Here is a 15,109-nt window from a genome sequence, read left to right on the forward strand (position 1 = left end):
CTCCTGTGTAGCACAGGCCATAGAACATCCCCAAAATAATTCCCAGACCATCTCTTTTAGAAAAACATGCATTCTTGATTTTAAAATAGCCAGCAATGGAGAATCCACCATGACCTTTGGTAAGTTCCAGTGGTTAATTACTCTCACCGTTAAAAAATTACACCTTATTTCGAGTCTGAATTTGTCTAGCTTAAACTTGTAGCCATTGGATCATGTTATGCCTATCTAGATTGAAGAGCCCGTTATTAAATATAGTACCTCAGTAGGTACTTATAGACAGTAATCAAGTCACCCCTTTACCTTCTTTTTGTTAAGCTAAATAGACTCAAGGAGTTCAATCTAGGACTAGAGGTATGTTTTCTAATCCTTGAATCATTTTGGATTGGCAATACTATGAAAGTGACTTGAAAGTGTCAGTTTCACTCCTATTTAAAGTCAGTTTCTAGTCTATTATTTGTAGTGGGGAAACACCCCTATAGCCCCAGGCAGGTGCAGTATAAACTCACAAGGCCTTGCCTTAGTAGGATGTTTCCAACAGTTAAATGATCTATTCCAAGCTTGATGCACTGCAAAAAAGTGATAGAAAGTAATCTAGATTTTTTTCTACAATTGTTTCAATTGATATATTTAAGAATTAGTAAAAAAGTAAGAATATACATTAATTTTTTAAACCTAACCAGTATCCCTTAGATGAATTGACACAAGATGTCAGAACATGTTAGTATTAGAGCAGAGTGGGTCTAATATTTATTTAATTTTATTTCTTTATATAGGAATTAGAAATTATTACCTGACAGGACCACTGTATCTAAGTTATTATCTGAAAAGAAACAAGAGTGCCCAAGTAGCCTCTGGAATCACGGTTAAAGTCCCTGTCCTCCCCTCCCCCCAATCTGAAACAGCGCCCCTGGTGGCCACTCCAATTTACTAACATCTTCCTTGACTAGTGGGCACCAGAACTGGACACAGTATTCCTGCAGCGGTCACATCTGTGCCAAATGCACAGGTAAAATAACCTCTCAGCTCCTACTTGAGATTCTCCTTTTTAACGCATCTCACATTAGCACATTAGCTCTTTTGGCCAGAGTGTCACTCTGGGATCTCACGTTCAGCTGATTATCCTACCAAATCTGTTTCAGAGTCACTGCTTTCCAGGATAGAGTCCCCCATTCTGTAAGGATGACCTACATTTTGTTCTTTGTTCCCAGATGTATACATTTACATTTAGCCATACTGAAACACATATTGTTTGCTTGTTCCCAGTTTGCCAAGCAATGTAGATCACTCTGAATCAGTGACCTGTCCCCTTCATTATTTACCACTCTGCCAATTTTTGTGTCATCTTCAAACTTTATCAGTGATGATTTTACTGATACTGATTTTACTGGTTTTCTTCCAGGGCATTGATAAAAATATTAAATATTGCAGGGGCAAGAACCAGTCCTTCTGGAACTCTCCCACTGGATACAGACTGCTCAAAAATTATTCCCCATTTACAGTTACATTCTGAGACCTATGTGTTAGCCAGTTTTTAATCCATTTAATGTGTGCCATGTTAATTGTATATTCTAGTTTTTTAATCAAAATGTCATGCAGTACTAAGTCAAATGACTTAGAGAAGTCTAAGTATATTGCATCAATGCTATTACCTTTATCACAAACTCATACCTTTATCTGAAACTTGTAATCGCACCAAAAAAACCCAAAACAAATCAAGTTAGTTTGACAGGACTTATGTTCCATAAACCCATGATGATTTGCATTAATTACGGTGTCCTCCTTTAGTTCTTTCTTAATCAAGTCCCATTTCAGCCGCTCCAGTATCTTGCCCAGGATAGATGTCAGTCTGACAGCCTATTATTACCTGGGATATTCTGTTTACCCTTTTTAAAAAGTGGCACAATATTAGCTTTCGTCCAGTCTTCTGGAACTTCCCCAGTGCTCCAAGGATTACTGAAAATCTGTTAATGGTCCATTGAGCTCCTATCCAGCTCTTTTAAAACTCTTGAATGCAAGTTATCTGGACCTGCTTATTTTAAAAAGTCTAACTTTACAATCTTCTGTTTAACATCCTCCAGAGATACTAGTGGAATGGAAAGACTGTCATCATCACCATATGATGAGATTGATTCATCTGTTTTTTTCCAAATATAGAACAATAATATTTACTGAATACCTTTCCCTTTTCTGCATTATTATTGATCATTTTACTATTTACATCTGGTAATGGATCAATACCATTTTCAGGGTTCTTTTTGTTCCTAATATATTTTTAAAAACTTCTTTTTATTTTCCTTAATTCTGCTGGCCATAGAGGGCTTGTTGTGGCCTTTAGCTTCCCTTATCAATCTTCTACAGTTCCTAACTTCTGATTTATATTCATTACTATCTACTTTTCCCTTCTTCCTTTTGTATATTATATTTTTATTTTTTACAGCTGCCTTCACTTCCCCTCTAAACCAGGTTGGTTTTTAACCAACATGGCCATCTTCCAGAGTTGTGGGATTGTGTTTTTTTGGGCATCTAGTAAAGTGTTCTTAAATGATTCTCAATTACATTCACATTTTTCTGATTAAATTCTTCCTCCCAGCTGATTTGGCTCACAGTTGTTTTCAGCTTTGTGAAATTGACCCTATTAACACACCAAGAAATCAAGAATGTATATGTGTGTGTATATACATGTATGTATGTATACACACCAGTCATATATTATATAATATAATAAACCAAGTGTGTGTGTATGTATGTATGTGTGTGTGTGTGTGTGTGTGTTGTGTATTATGAGTACTCCTATTGCATTCAGTGAGTCTATATTCTGCATAAAGGTACTCACATGCTTAAGTGTTCACAGAAAATTGGAGCCTAACTTTAGAAGTGATGTGACAAGGCAAAGTAACAAAAAAGCAGGTATGGGGCAGGTTCAGGAAGGACAAGATTTGCAGCATAAGATCATGCAGTTACTTGGGTTAGTTACATGCATACTTTGATGAGTCAATTAAAATAATTTTAACACATAATAATTATTGTTATTGAACTGTCATTTATCCCAGAAAGTACTTGTTTAAACATACAATAGAACAAAGTTAAAAGTGAAATAAAATATATCAAAAAACAATTACAGTAAAATATACAGTGGATAATTTATGGACCATTAAAGACATAAGCAAAGCAAGTCTTTTAACTATTCAATAAATAAAGAGCTGAAAAAGTATTTCAAACTTTATTAAAAATGTCCAGGAAACCTCTAAATCTCATTTTATGCTCCACTAGAATACACAGATTAATTTCCTTTTGGCTGCTGCTAGACAAGTAATCAAATTGGTTTTCCAGTAGTTGATCAGACATTGGCCTGCCGGAGAAAATTCAGTTCCCTAGAGGCAATTCCCGCAAACCTCTTCAGATGACTTGTCAGACAACTTTCTTCTGAGTCTTATAAATAAATGTATAAGCCCTGCTGCTCCACTATGTCTGTGCTGTACTCAGAAGTAGTGGAGAGGGCTAGCTGCAGGGAGTTGCTTGGGGTTCCCTGATTCAGAACCATCTAGCTCCAATACAAAGTCAAGGCTGAATGTGGGCAGCCCAATCTTACATCAGTGGAGAACTGGACATAGCAGAGCTCTGCTCTGTCGTTCTCCCCTGCCCCACCTTGCCCTGGTCCCAGACAACCCCCAACATACTCAAACATCATGAAACCAAATCATAATAGGTATTACCCAAGTGTCCGTTATTTTGTTCTAATTCTTTCTAACCTACCTCTTTGCAAATTACAATGTCTTAAGACGTATTTAGAAACTCAGAATGTACACTTGTTTCAAAAGATGGTGGATCAAATCTTGCAGTGCACCCTCAGTCCTCATTCAGGCAAGACTCGTTCAATGGGATGGCAGAATTTGGCCTAGACCATATGAAAAGGGAATGTTGTCTGCCATTCTGTAGTGTATCCATGGCTGCCTAACCACACACAGCATGAGGCCTGCTCCAACACCCATCAATGACAATGGAAAGTCTCCAATTGATTTCAGGGGACACTGGATCTGGCTCCCAAATCCTCAAGCCTTTCAATTTGAGATTATATGATGAGGTTGCCTGACATAACAGGGGACTGGACTCAATGACCCAGAAGGCCTCTTCAAAACCTATGTCCTATGAGATAAAAGAATAACTAGCTCTGTTAACTATAAGTAGCAGCCTTCTGTAGTTAGTTACTATATGCATAGCAGACAGACAAAGCAGTGTATTATATACTCCCTCTATTAGACAAACTCATGCTCAGCATCTGATGGGCCACAGGAGTTCAAGTCCCCTGTGAAGTAATAACGTATAATAGATCTGGGGTGTCTGTATATATGTGGCTACTGCTGCATGACAAAACAGAACCTGGATGGGAACTGCCATATTGTAATGAATCCATGGCTGCGTACCCCAGCTCATCACCAGGAATACCAACTTGGGACCTTCATCAGCAAAAGTTTAAGCGCCCACTGTAATGTAACACATACTTTTTCTCATCTTAATATTATCCATGGAGTGGTAAAATTACCACTATGCTCTACAGTACTTGTAGAATGACAAACTCTTGAATGGAAGACCCTATAACTGAATTAATACAGAATACAGGAGATGGAAACACCATTGGTGGGGATCAGGGCTGGATTAACCACTAGCCACAGTACACCCATGCATATGACTCCTGTGATGGTTCTTGGGGTACCCAAGCCTGTGAGTCAACTTGTTATCCCACCTCAAGCAAGAGAGAGTCTTTTTTTTGTACTAGCTAGGTGTCAGTGTAACCCACACACCACCTGGGTGTGGTGTTCTGTCCCATCTAGTGGCACCGAGACCACTTAGAAAGAGAAAATGAGTCTGCTCTACAGCCTTTGCTAACAGTCAGTTGGCTTTTAGCTCATGTGATAGAGACTCATTCGTTAAGCTCCAGAAGTTCCAAATTCAATCCCTCCCGCCAACGACCGGGGTCTGTCGGCATTACATCAACTTCCTGACATCATCAGTCTTTCAGCCACTCAAGCACTCTTCTCTGGGCCCTAATTTTGCCTTGCAGGTTAACAATAGATGCACCCCAATATCCAAGCTACCTTAAATAACTCCCCTGTGATAGCCAGCCCTTGACACTGGCTACTCACAGAAATTCCAGTGCAGTGCACCCGTTTACATTTTTACTTTAAACCACTGCTCCTGTAAACCACATGTCACTTGTGAGCACTTATGATAAAACAAAATAAGGTTTATTTAAATAAGACTAAAGATATAACTAGAAATAAGAGAGTGGTGGAAACAAGTGGTAACAATACAGAGCAAAATCATAAAATGTGATCCTGGGTCTACACTTATCAATAGTTACCTTCCCTATCAATAAAGTAGATTTTCCACAAAAGTTCAGTCTCTATTGCAGAGCTGGCTGGTTTTTCAATAAACAGTATCCAAAATGTTAATGAAAGCACCCTTGCTTCCCAAGGCATTTCCTCAGTGAAGGGATACACTCTGCTATAGTCTTTTGTTTCTATTCATGACCATGGCACAGCTCTCTCTGTCGTAATGTTTCTTTTTCACTTCTAAGTGGTTTTGATTGTTTGATAGTGCCTCTGATGGTTTGCCATTGATAGTTTTGGGAGGGAGCAAGGCTGATCAACTGAGCCTTGCCTTACCTTGCCAGCTAATTAGGGAAGGGTGACAACTCCCTCTTGCTTAGATGAGCTATTCTCAAGGCACGTTACCCCGTGGCGATTAATTTCTACTCCAAGTCCATCAAGCGCACTTTCACTATAAATACATTGTTCTTTAATATTACCCGTACATACATCTCACAATAGTTATAAGTCTGGAGAAATTACAAGCTTTCTGTAGACATGTCACATGATATCCTTTATGAATAATTACCCTTCAAGAAATGTGTTTGGTGTAATGAGTTTGTCAGCCTGAGATGAGAGCTGTTTCCAAAAAAATAGGGGACCTTTTGTCATGGGGTCTCTGTGACACAGGTCTGGAGTCATATGAAGACATTACAGTGACATCATCATGTACAGCCTGTAGCATAAGGCTGTATACTCCTGTGGAGCAAAAAAGCCTATATAGAAAGCTGTGATCTCAGTCCCATGGAATAGAGACCACTAAGGAGAATACCATCCCCACCCTCCCTGGGACAGAAAGCTCTGTGTTGAAAGCTCCTATGCCACTTTAGTAGACCCCTCAGGGATGGCCAGTTAGTAGCATCTACAGTACCCACAAAGCACCCTCTGCTGTTTTGTCAGGAGGCAACTCCCCATAAGGGTGCCCATGCCACAACCATCCAAAGCAAAATGTATGTCTGTCCGTCATATGAAACAATGCCATCACAGCATCTGTGTGTTTTCTTGTGGCGGTATAGTCCAACCTGTGAGGAGCAATGTCATGAGCAGATATTGCATAGGAATGCATAGGCTCCCACTGAAGACTTTCAATGATACAAGGCTCTTTTTTCAATCAGTTTTTCGCATTTGCCTTTCTCAATGTGTTTACAACCTTTATTGACAGCTGCTCTCCATTCAGGTCTGTCCTTGGAAGTTATGAATTTTTATGCCACATGAACTGAAATTCTTCTGAAGGATGTCTTTGAAGCATTTATGTTTTCTGAGTCTCAGCTCACCATAGAGGACTTTTGCCGGGAGTCTATTCTCACCCATTCTGATAACATGACCTGTCCATCTAAGTTGAGCTTTGATAATCATTACCCTGTTGCTGGTTGTAGCAAAGGGTAGCCATAGCAGAGGCAGGACCCTAAGGCCCTTGTATGGGATGTGGAAATGGCCTGGGTTGCCTTGATCCATAACTTCATGATAGAACAGGATTTGAAGAACGGTGCCCTTCACACAACTTAGAAGAGCCTCTGCTTTCTGTATGCCTATGGGACATATGAAGTAAGGGTTGCGCTAAGTGCAGAGGAGACAACACTGACAGTTGTGACAATGCAGCAGCCTTTTAGCCTTGTTTATTGTCGAATTGCCATCTCGGGGGAAGGGGACATTGAAACTGCTTTCTAGTTACAATGTTGTCAACGTTTGTGATTTTTATTACAAGTCACATGATATTTGGTGTTTTCTTGAAGCCCCAGCTCCTGGAGTCATTTGAATGCATGAGAATCTCTGCTTCCACTTTGTTTTTAAAGTATATTTCTAGTGCTGGTGTTGCAGAGAATAGCTTGAAAACACAACCCAAGTACATCCTAAAGATTCAGAACCTAGAATGCAAATAAAAAGAAACCCAGTGTATATATCTGGGGGAGGGGGGGAGCGGAAACATGATTTTAAGCTATGGTGATATCTGAGAGCTTGTGGCTTGTTCACTCAGCATCCCATTGGCTTTGCCCCTCTGGGTGTGTGGATGAGTCTCAGAGCTTTGGGTAGGGCAGATTAGTGGAAAAGGAAGTTCCCCCCATGGGAGGGGAAACTGAGTGAGCATCACTATGTTCCCTCCCCTCCCCCATCATATCGGAAGTGATTTGAGACCCAGCGTTGCCTCGGTACTTGCACTTCTGTGCTCCGGCCACCTCCCCGCTCCCTGAGACTAGGGTTCCCCCTGAGACGGCGGCGACACCAGGAGCAGCAGGAAGGGAGGAGCGGCCGCCGCTGCTTGTGTGTTTGAGCCGATCCGCTCCCGGGACCACAGGGAGGAGAGGCCGCGGGGAGCGCGGACCAGACGCCCTCGCCCTGGAGAGGGTGGCGGGAGGAGCAGGCGGGAGCCCTTGCGGCTCTGCCGGAGGCTGGCGATGGAGGAAGGTGAGAGGCTTCATGGCGTGTGCCCCCGTATCACCCTCCCCCGGGGCGCTAGGCCGGCCATGGCTGTGGGCCGGGGGGAGGGGCTCTGCCGGGGGGCGGGGGGCGTTAGGAGCGGCGGGGCCGGGGGGGGGGAGGATTGGTGCCAGTGACAACGGGGGCTGCTCGTGCGTCGCCCCGGCTTGGCGCGGCCGTGAAGTTCCAGGGGCGAGTCCGTGCCGGCGCGGGGCGGGCTCCCCTCGCGCGCGGGGGGCAGGGGCAGCCTGCGCTCGCCGTGGGTGGTCACTGGCCGTTTGCCGTTGGACGTGCGGTGTGGGGTTGCCCCGGTGATGTAGGTCACACGTGAATGTAAAAACGGCAGCGCAGCCGATCGCGTGAGGTTAAATGGCAGGAGCAGGTGTCAGGGGGCGCCCCAGGTTACTGCTCCGGGCTCGTCTTCGTGTGTTTTTAAAAATATGCGTTTACCTAAATTTCACAAGGTTTTTTATGTGCCTCCGTGAGCCTGCGCCGTTGTTTTGGTTTGCACCAATTGGAGGAAATCATCATCACCCTCTAGTCACCCTGCGCTGTGTGAAGACAGAGCTAAACTTCTCATTCGTCAGTTGGCTGCTTACAGACCACTTGTTGCTTTATTAATTGCAAATCTGTGGCGCTGTCTTCGCTACTGTGTACTCTGCAGTGTCTTACTGATCACAAATCCACCTACTCCGTGCTCTTTTCCTTTGACTCTAAACCACACTAGATGAAACAATGGTAATGCTTAAAATCATTGGATTTCTAAAAGTTCTGTAAATGGGAAATTTCTCTAACTGCAAGTACAGTAACTCCTCGCTTAATGTTGTAGTTATGTTCCTGAAAAATGCGACGTTAAGCAAAACGATGTTAAGCGAATCCAATTTCCCCATAAGAATTAATGTAAATGGGGAGGTTAGGTTCCAGGGAAATTTTTTTCACTGGAGAAAAAACTATATATTATATAGATATGCACACAGTATACATTTTAAACAAACAATTTAATACTGTTCACAGCTATGATGATTGTGAAGCTTGGTTGAGGTGGTGAAGTTAGAGGGTGGAAGAGGGAGGGATATTTCCCAGGGAATGCCTTGCTGCTGAATGATGAGCTAGCACTCGGCTGAGCCCTCAAGGGTTAACACATTGCTGTTAATGTAGCCTCTCACACAAGGCAGCACGAACATGAGGGAGAGGAGACAGCATAGCAGACAGAGACAGACACGCACCTTGTGTGTGGGGGGGGAGAGAGAGAGATGCACACTGCCCCTTTAAGTAAGCTGACCCACTCTTAAGTGCATTATCTTTTTAAGTGGATCAGGAAGTTGAGACATCAGCTGCTGCCCCAAGCTCTCTCTGTCTCTCTCCGTCTGTGTTCCCTCCCTGCTCTATATGGAGAAGGGGTAAGCGGGGTGCAGGAGCAGGGGGGAGGGGGACACCCTGACATTAGCCCCCTCCTTCTCACCCTGCACAGCAAGCAGGAGTCTCTGGGAGCAGCTCCAAGGCAGAGGGCAGGAGCAGCACATGGCAGTGGGGGGAGGGACAGCTGAACTGCCAGCGATAGCCTGCTGGGTGGCTGCAGCACAGGGAACTTAGGGGAGCGGATGGAGGGCTGCCGGTCCACCCTGGTTACAAGCTCCCACCTGCTAGCTGCAATGGGCTGCTCTTCCTGCAAGCAGTGGACAAAGCAGGTGGCTGCCAAACAACGTTAGAACGAGCATGAACATTGCACAACTTTAAACGAGCATGTTCCCTAATTGATCAGCCACGTAACAACGAAACAACATTAACCGGGACGACTTTAAGTGAGGAGTTACGGTACTGATTTTATGAATAAAACCTGTGGCACTTCTGGAGCCAGAGAACAATGATACCATATCCAGATGTTCCAAAATTGGGATGAGTTTTATGTTAGAAACATGGGACTATTCTTGTCAGGATGCCGCCATTTTAAAAACAAAATAAATGTACTACTGTAGTTAAAGTTTTACAGTATTTGAAAGACTAGAGAGAAGAAGATTTTTTTTTCAATGTATTTTGTGTTTTGAAATCACTCTGTGCACAGTCAGTTTTCCCTTGTTGCTTATGTAGGTATAACCCTTCTTCTCACCCCCAAAAATAAAGGAACCAGAAAAATCTTGTAAAATCACAGAAGTTGGCAGGGAGTTTTAAGGTTTGTGTTGGCTCCTGAAACTACTGTTGAAATCTAGTCAGTTTCATAACATGAGTTAAGTTGACATTGTCCCCTTGTAAGTTATTTTAGCTCCTACAGAAACACTGAAACTCTAATCCTGCAACTGGACCTGGATGGGTGAACCCTGTAAAATCGATGGCACTCCAAGTGAGCACGAGGATCCAACTCAGAGATCTAATTGCATATAATTTCATAGTTTTTAGGATAAACCAGAAAACCTTGATGATTACTGTCTGCTGGTCATCGCTGTTGCATGAAAGTATCCAAAAATGCATTGTTTTGGTGTATGGTGCTGAATATCCAGAAGTAACATCTTTATACAGTTGTCAAATCTGTAATCTCAACACTGCACATGTAAAATAATCAAATAATTCTGAGCTATAAATGAATTTAACCCAACATCATTTTATAAACAATTAAAGCGAAGCCTTCCTGATATGGCTGTGCAGAAAGTAAGCTGAACAGAGGAGGTCTTTTAACTAAAAGTTGAAGACAATTGTACTGGGAACCTTGGAACACTATGAAGTGGTCATTTAAGATGAGAAGTTGCTGGAGGTGAAGGAACTGGAGCAGGGGTTCGTTCTCAAACTGGGGGTCGGGACCCCTCAGGAGGTCATGAGGATATTATGTGGGGGGTCGTGAGCTGTCAGTCCCCACCCCAAACCCCGCTTTGCCTCTAGCATTTATAATGGTGTTAAATATATTTAAAAAGTATTTTTAATTTATAAGGGGGGTCGCACTTAGAGGCTTGCTATGTGAAAGGGGTCACCAGTACAAAAGTTTGAGAATCACTGAACTAGAGGCTGTCATAAAATCAAAATCCTGGACTTACTTTTAGTTGTCACCTTGCTTGTCTTTTATTTCACCTAATTAAAAGGACTTACAGAAGTGGAAACAACATTTTTTTTTCTTGTTTAAGGCAATTGCAAATCAAACAGACATAGCATACTTGTATATTTTGTTTATTGATTTTGGTAGCTGTTGAGCAATCCAAAAAACCAATGTCCAGATCATTTTGTTGACTGATCTGTATTTATATCAGAATTGGAGGTTTTAAGTTTTTTCTTTTGGGATTTTTCTGTGATTACTGATAAATTCAGAATTTACTGCAAACATCTGTTATCATTAAAATTTAGATTGTTTGCCAAATATATATATATATATATGTAGGCACTAGCTGCAGTGGTACCCTACTGATATTGCTCTGGTAATAGCTGGTATGACAGAGTAAGGTATCTAAGCTTTCCTTCTAAAATGCACACAAAATATCAATTAACACTTATTGCTCACCCAACCATGTAGATTTTACTTTTTCATATTGTATAAACACAAATTATGTGTCTGTTCTAGTACACTGAGTTTTTAACATTACTGTCTAACTTTTTTTAATCTCTTCGGAGCAAGGTGGGAACTAATTTATGTTTATTTGGATTTTTATACCATGCCGCAATCATCAAATTTGAGCGCCCTAGAGATTTCTTTTGTCAATCATATTCCCAAACCTGCTCCCATTGAAGTAGATGGAAACTTTGCATTGAGTACAAAAAAGACTGTCAGATTATAGATAGATTATCCCTAACCACACACAATCTATATATTTTGCTGAAAATATATTTTAAAACATCATTGTGTTTAAAACGTATTTCCTAATAAGCCAGACACCAATTTGAACCGTCTATTTGTATGTTATATCCTTTTCCCGTACTTCTAAGTCTAATGACTGGAAATTGAAGCTAGACAAAGGCCTGGTCTACACTACGACTTTAATTCGGATTTAGCAGCGTTAATCCGAATTAACCCTTCACCCGTCCACACTACAGAGCCAGTTAATTCGAATTAAAGGGCACTTAAAATCGATTTCTGTACTCCACCTCGACGAGCGGAGTAGCGCCAAAATCGATTTTGTTAATTCGAATTAGGGTTAGTGTGGCCGCACACCACCGAATTAATGTGGTTAAATTAATGGGGTAGTGTGGCCGCACACCACCGAATTAATGTGGTTAAAAACCGAATTAATGTGCTTAGTGTGGCCGCGCACAATCGAATTTATACAACCTGTTTCCCAAATTCGAATTATCTAAATTCGGATTAATCCCGTAGTGTAGACATACCCAAACTTAAACTGTAAATAAGTGCAATTTTTTAACAGTGAAAATAATTAACAATTGGAAAGGTTTACCATAGGATGTGAAGATTGACGTCTTTAAATTAAGATTGGATGGCTTTTTAGAAGAGATGCTCTAATTGAGCTCCCAGTTACTGGATGAAATTCTGTGTCCTATCTTATGTAGTAGGTCAGACTAGATTCATAAAAATGTTCCCTTGTGGTCTTAGTATCTATGAATTAGCCTGTTTGCACTTTAGATTGTAAAATCAGGGTGGGGGCTTAGACTTCATTTTTGGAAAACATTATGGATTCTATGGAAAATAATGATAACGAGAGCAGAAACAGGCCTATAATCTTACTATGTGCCTTCATTAAATGACTTGCTTTTTAAACTATATGATTCTTGGTTAAATTAGCATGTATGGATTTAATTTGAGTAGACTTGGAAGTTAAAAAGGTCATCACTATTCATCTTTATCTTTTAAAATCTTGACTATATAAAAGTAGCAGTAACAGGCAGTTCTTTTAAAAAGCAATGTGGGCCTGATGCTGATCTAACTTACACTAATGTAAATAACAAGTCAGTGAAGTTACACCAATGTAAAAGCAGTGTGAGAACAGAATCATGTCTATATCCATTAATTTAGACAACCTGCTTTCTCCATTGTATGCTAAAGTAACTATAAAATAAAATAACAAACTTTCAGTGAGGGTTCTAGTGATATCACAATCCCCAAAGCAAACTTTAATGAATTCTCAAAAGGATCTCATGATGGAATCAATATGTATTACCCTCTTGTATGTTAGTTATATATTCAATATAAAGGTAGAAAATTGATTTAACACATTTTTGTTTAATGGGACTTTTATTGAATATACTCTGTGTGAGGTTGCGTCAGTAACAATAACTGCTGTGTAGATTTCTTAGAAATGATACTATATATTGCAATAACTTCTGGGAATATCTGAAGGGGCAGCAGACCTGCGACAAAGAAAGAAGCAAAATTGCACAGAAACTGACAAAATGGCTCCAGATGAGAGAAACAAAGAAAACCCAAACCTGGGAAGATCGCCAAAATGTAAGCAGCACCATTTTCTGTTAACGTCTCATTTTTTATTGTTCTTCTTAAACTATGTAAATTGTATGGAATTATGTTTCTAGTACAATAATTATAGAATAATTATTTTGAATGAGATTCTTTGGATGATTTAAAAAATACACACATGCCCTTCAAACTACTTATGGTGCAAGTTTGCATATCATAAAGTAAAATGATAGTGCTTGATCATTTCAATTTTTTGCAATGTGCAAATTGCATTTCTTCTTATAGAAAATCTCTGCTCAAAGTTGCACGTTTTTGCCTGTTTAAAAACAAAACACTCCATTCAATTTACATGTGCGTGTATTTGTACACACTTGCATCCTTTAATGGAGTCTGGAATTTTCTAGTAGCTTATAAGTTAGGACGGTTGAATTGATCTGCAGCAGGAATAGAGGAACTAAAATAGTTCTAGTTTTTTAAGAAATAGAACAACTAAAAGCTGTTGTTGTTTTATGTATAGGCAGTTCAATAAGTTTGTTACAGACTCTTAAACATTTTGAATACAAAATAGAGGGAGCTAGAGTTGAAATGGGTGCTGATTGAATTAAATAAATCGGTAAATTCCAAAGTAGCTCTGCCCTATCACTCATGAAGAAGAAAAAGGAAACGGTAATGTTAAAGTATTGGTGGCAGTTTTCTTGAGAGCTAATGAATTATTACCTTCTGTTGCCTGTATACATCTATTACAGTGTGTGTAATAAAATCCAAAGATCAGTGCGGTTTTCTCTAGGATGTATTTTCTTCACTAGATTGTTTCAGAAATCATGACAGTTAATATGGGGGTAAATTTTCAGCATGATGTGTAGGTATTTATCTATGAAATCCCCATTCGGCATTAGTGAGGACTGAGGGATAAAACCCCCTTTCAAGGAATGCAACTCTGCTATATGGTTTCTTCATGTGTCTGCAATGAAATATTAGGTTAATTTTAAGGGCCTTAACTTGTTGAATTGAAAGTAAACTAGTCATAGTGAACTTAAAAAAAAAAAAAAATTGGCACATTAACAAAAGTGCTGTATTTCTCTGAAGTATCTTTGCTTTTTAATATTCTTTTACAGATGTCTTATTTCAACGTTTTGCAAAGCTTTTCTTTGGCTGTGTCGCAGCTGTCACTAGCGGGATGATGTATGCTGTGTACCTCTCAACATACCATGAACGGAAATTCTGGTTTTCCAGCAGGCAGGTAAAAAAGTAGAATAGTTCTGAAACAATGTTATATTGTGTTTTTAATTCTCCCCATTAATCAGGATGTCAGGTTCAAACTTCTGGTTCCTGCTTTCAAATCCCTAAATCATATAGCCTTTGCTTACATTTGTGACAAGGTCGCTCCTTTGTATCCTTTCTGCCAATAATGCCAATCTTAATTCCCCTCGTCTCCTATAACGTATGTCTTCATGCCATTTTCTGTCCTGTTCTTTATGGTTCGAACACCCTTCTAAAGTCTCTTGGAGAAGCCTCCACCCCCTGCTCATTCAAATCACTCCTGAAAACTGACTTCTGCAGCAGTGCCTACATAATATTCTATGCACTATAAAAAAAAATAAAAATCCTAAAATGGAGCCACCCATATGTACATATGCCTAAACTGAGTAACTGCATAATGGTGGATATAATGTATGTCTGTCCTTACCTCATCCCATTCTGGTGGATGCTGTATCCTCGCTCATTTAGGTTGCAAACTCTCTGAGAAGGGACCTGTCTTATCTGCTGCTAGACATTAGAAACTTCTTGGGTTCTAATTCCAGTTCTGACCCCAACTCACCCTGTGTCTTGAGCATATTATTCATGTGTTCCTGATTTCCCATATGTAAAATGGAGATAATGCTTTTTTTACAGGGATTTTGGATTCATTAGTAGTTAATATTTGCAAAGCACTATACCAGGGGTCGGCAACATTTGGCACACGGCTCGCCAGGGTAAGCACCCT

At 40.5% G+C, this 15,109-nt stretch overlaps 1 protein-coding gene across 1 annotated transcript in view; it reads left to right on the forward strand.

The window, feature by feature from the left end:
- Nucleotides 1-7,587: 7,587 nt before the first annotated feature.
- Nucleotides 7,588-15,109, forward strand: part of DPY19L4 (dpy-19 like 4) — a 43,460-nt gene continuing 35,938 nt past the window's right edge. Inside the window, exons 1-3 of the mRNA XM_026659854.1 lie at nt 7,588-7,769; nt 13,051-13,158; nt 14,241-14,365. Coding sequence (XP_026515639.1) covers nt 7,760-7,769; nt 13,051-13,158; nt 14,241-14,365 — 243 coding nt within the window. The 5' untranslated portion in view covers nt 7,588-7,759. The remainder of the gene's footprint in view (nt 7,770-13,050; nt 13,159-14,240; nt 14,366-15,109) is intronic.

This window comes from Terrapene carolina, unplaced genomic scaffold (assembly GCF_002925995.2).
Source record: "Terrapene carolina triunguis isolate 2854851 unplaced genomic scaffold, T_m_triunguis-2.0 Scaffold58, whole genome shotgun sequence".
Classification (NCBI taxonomy): domain Eukaryota; kingdom Metazoa; phylum Chordata; order Testudines; family Emydidae; genus Terrapene; species Terrapene triunguis.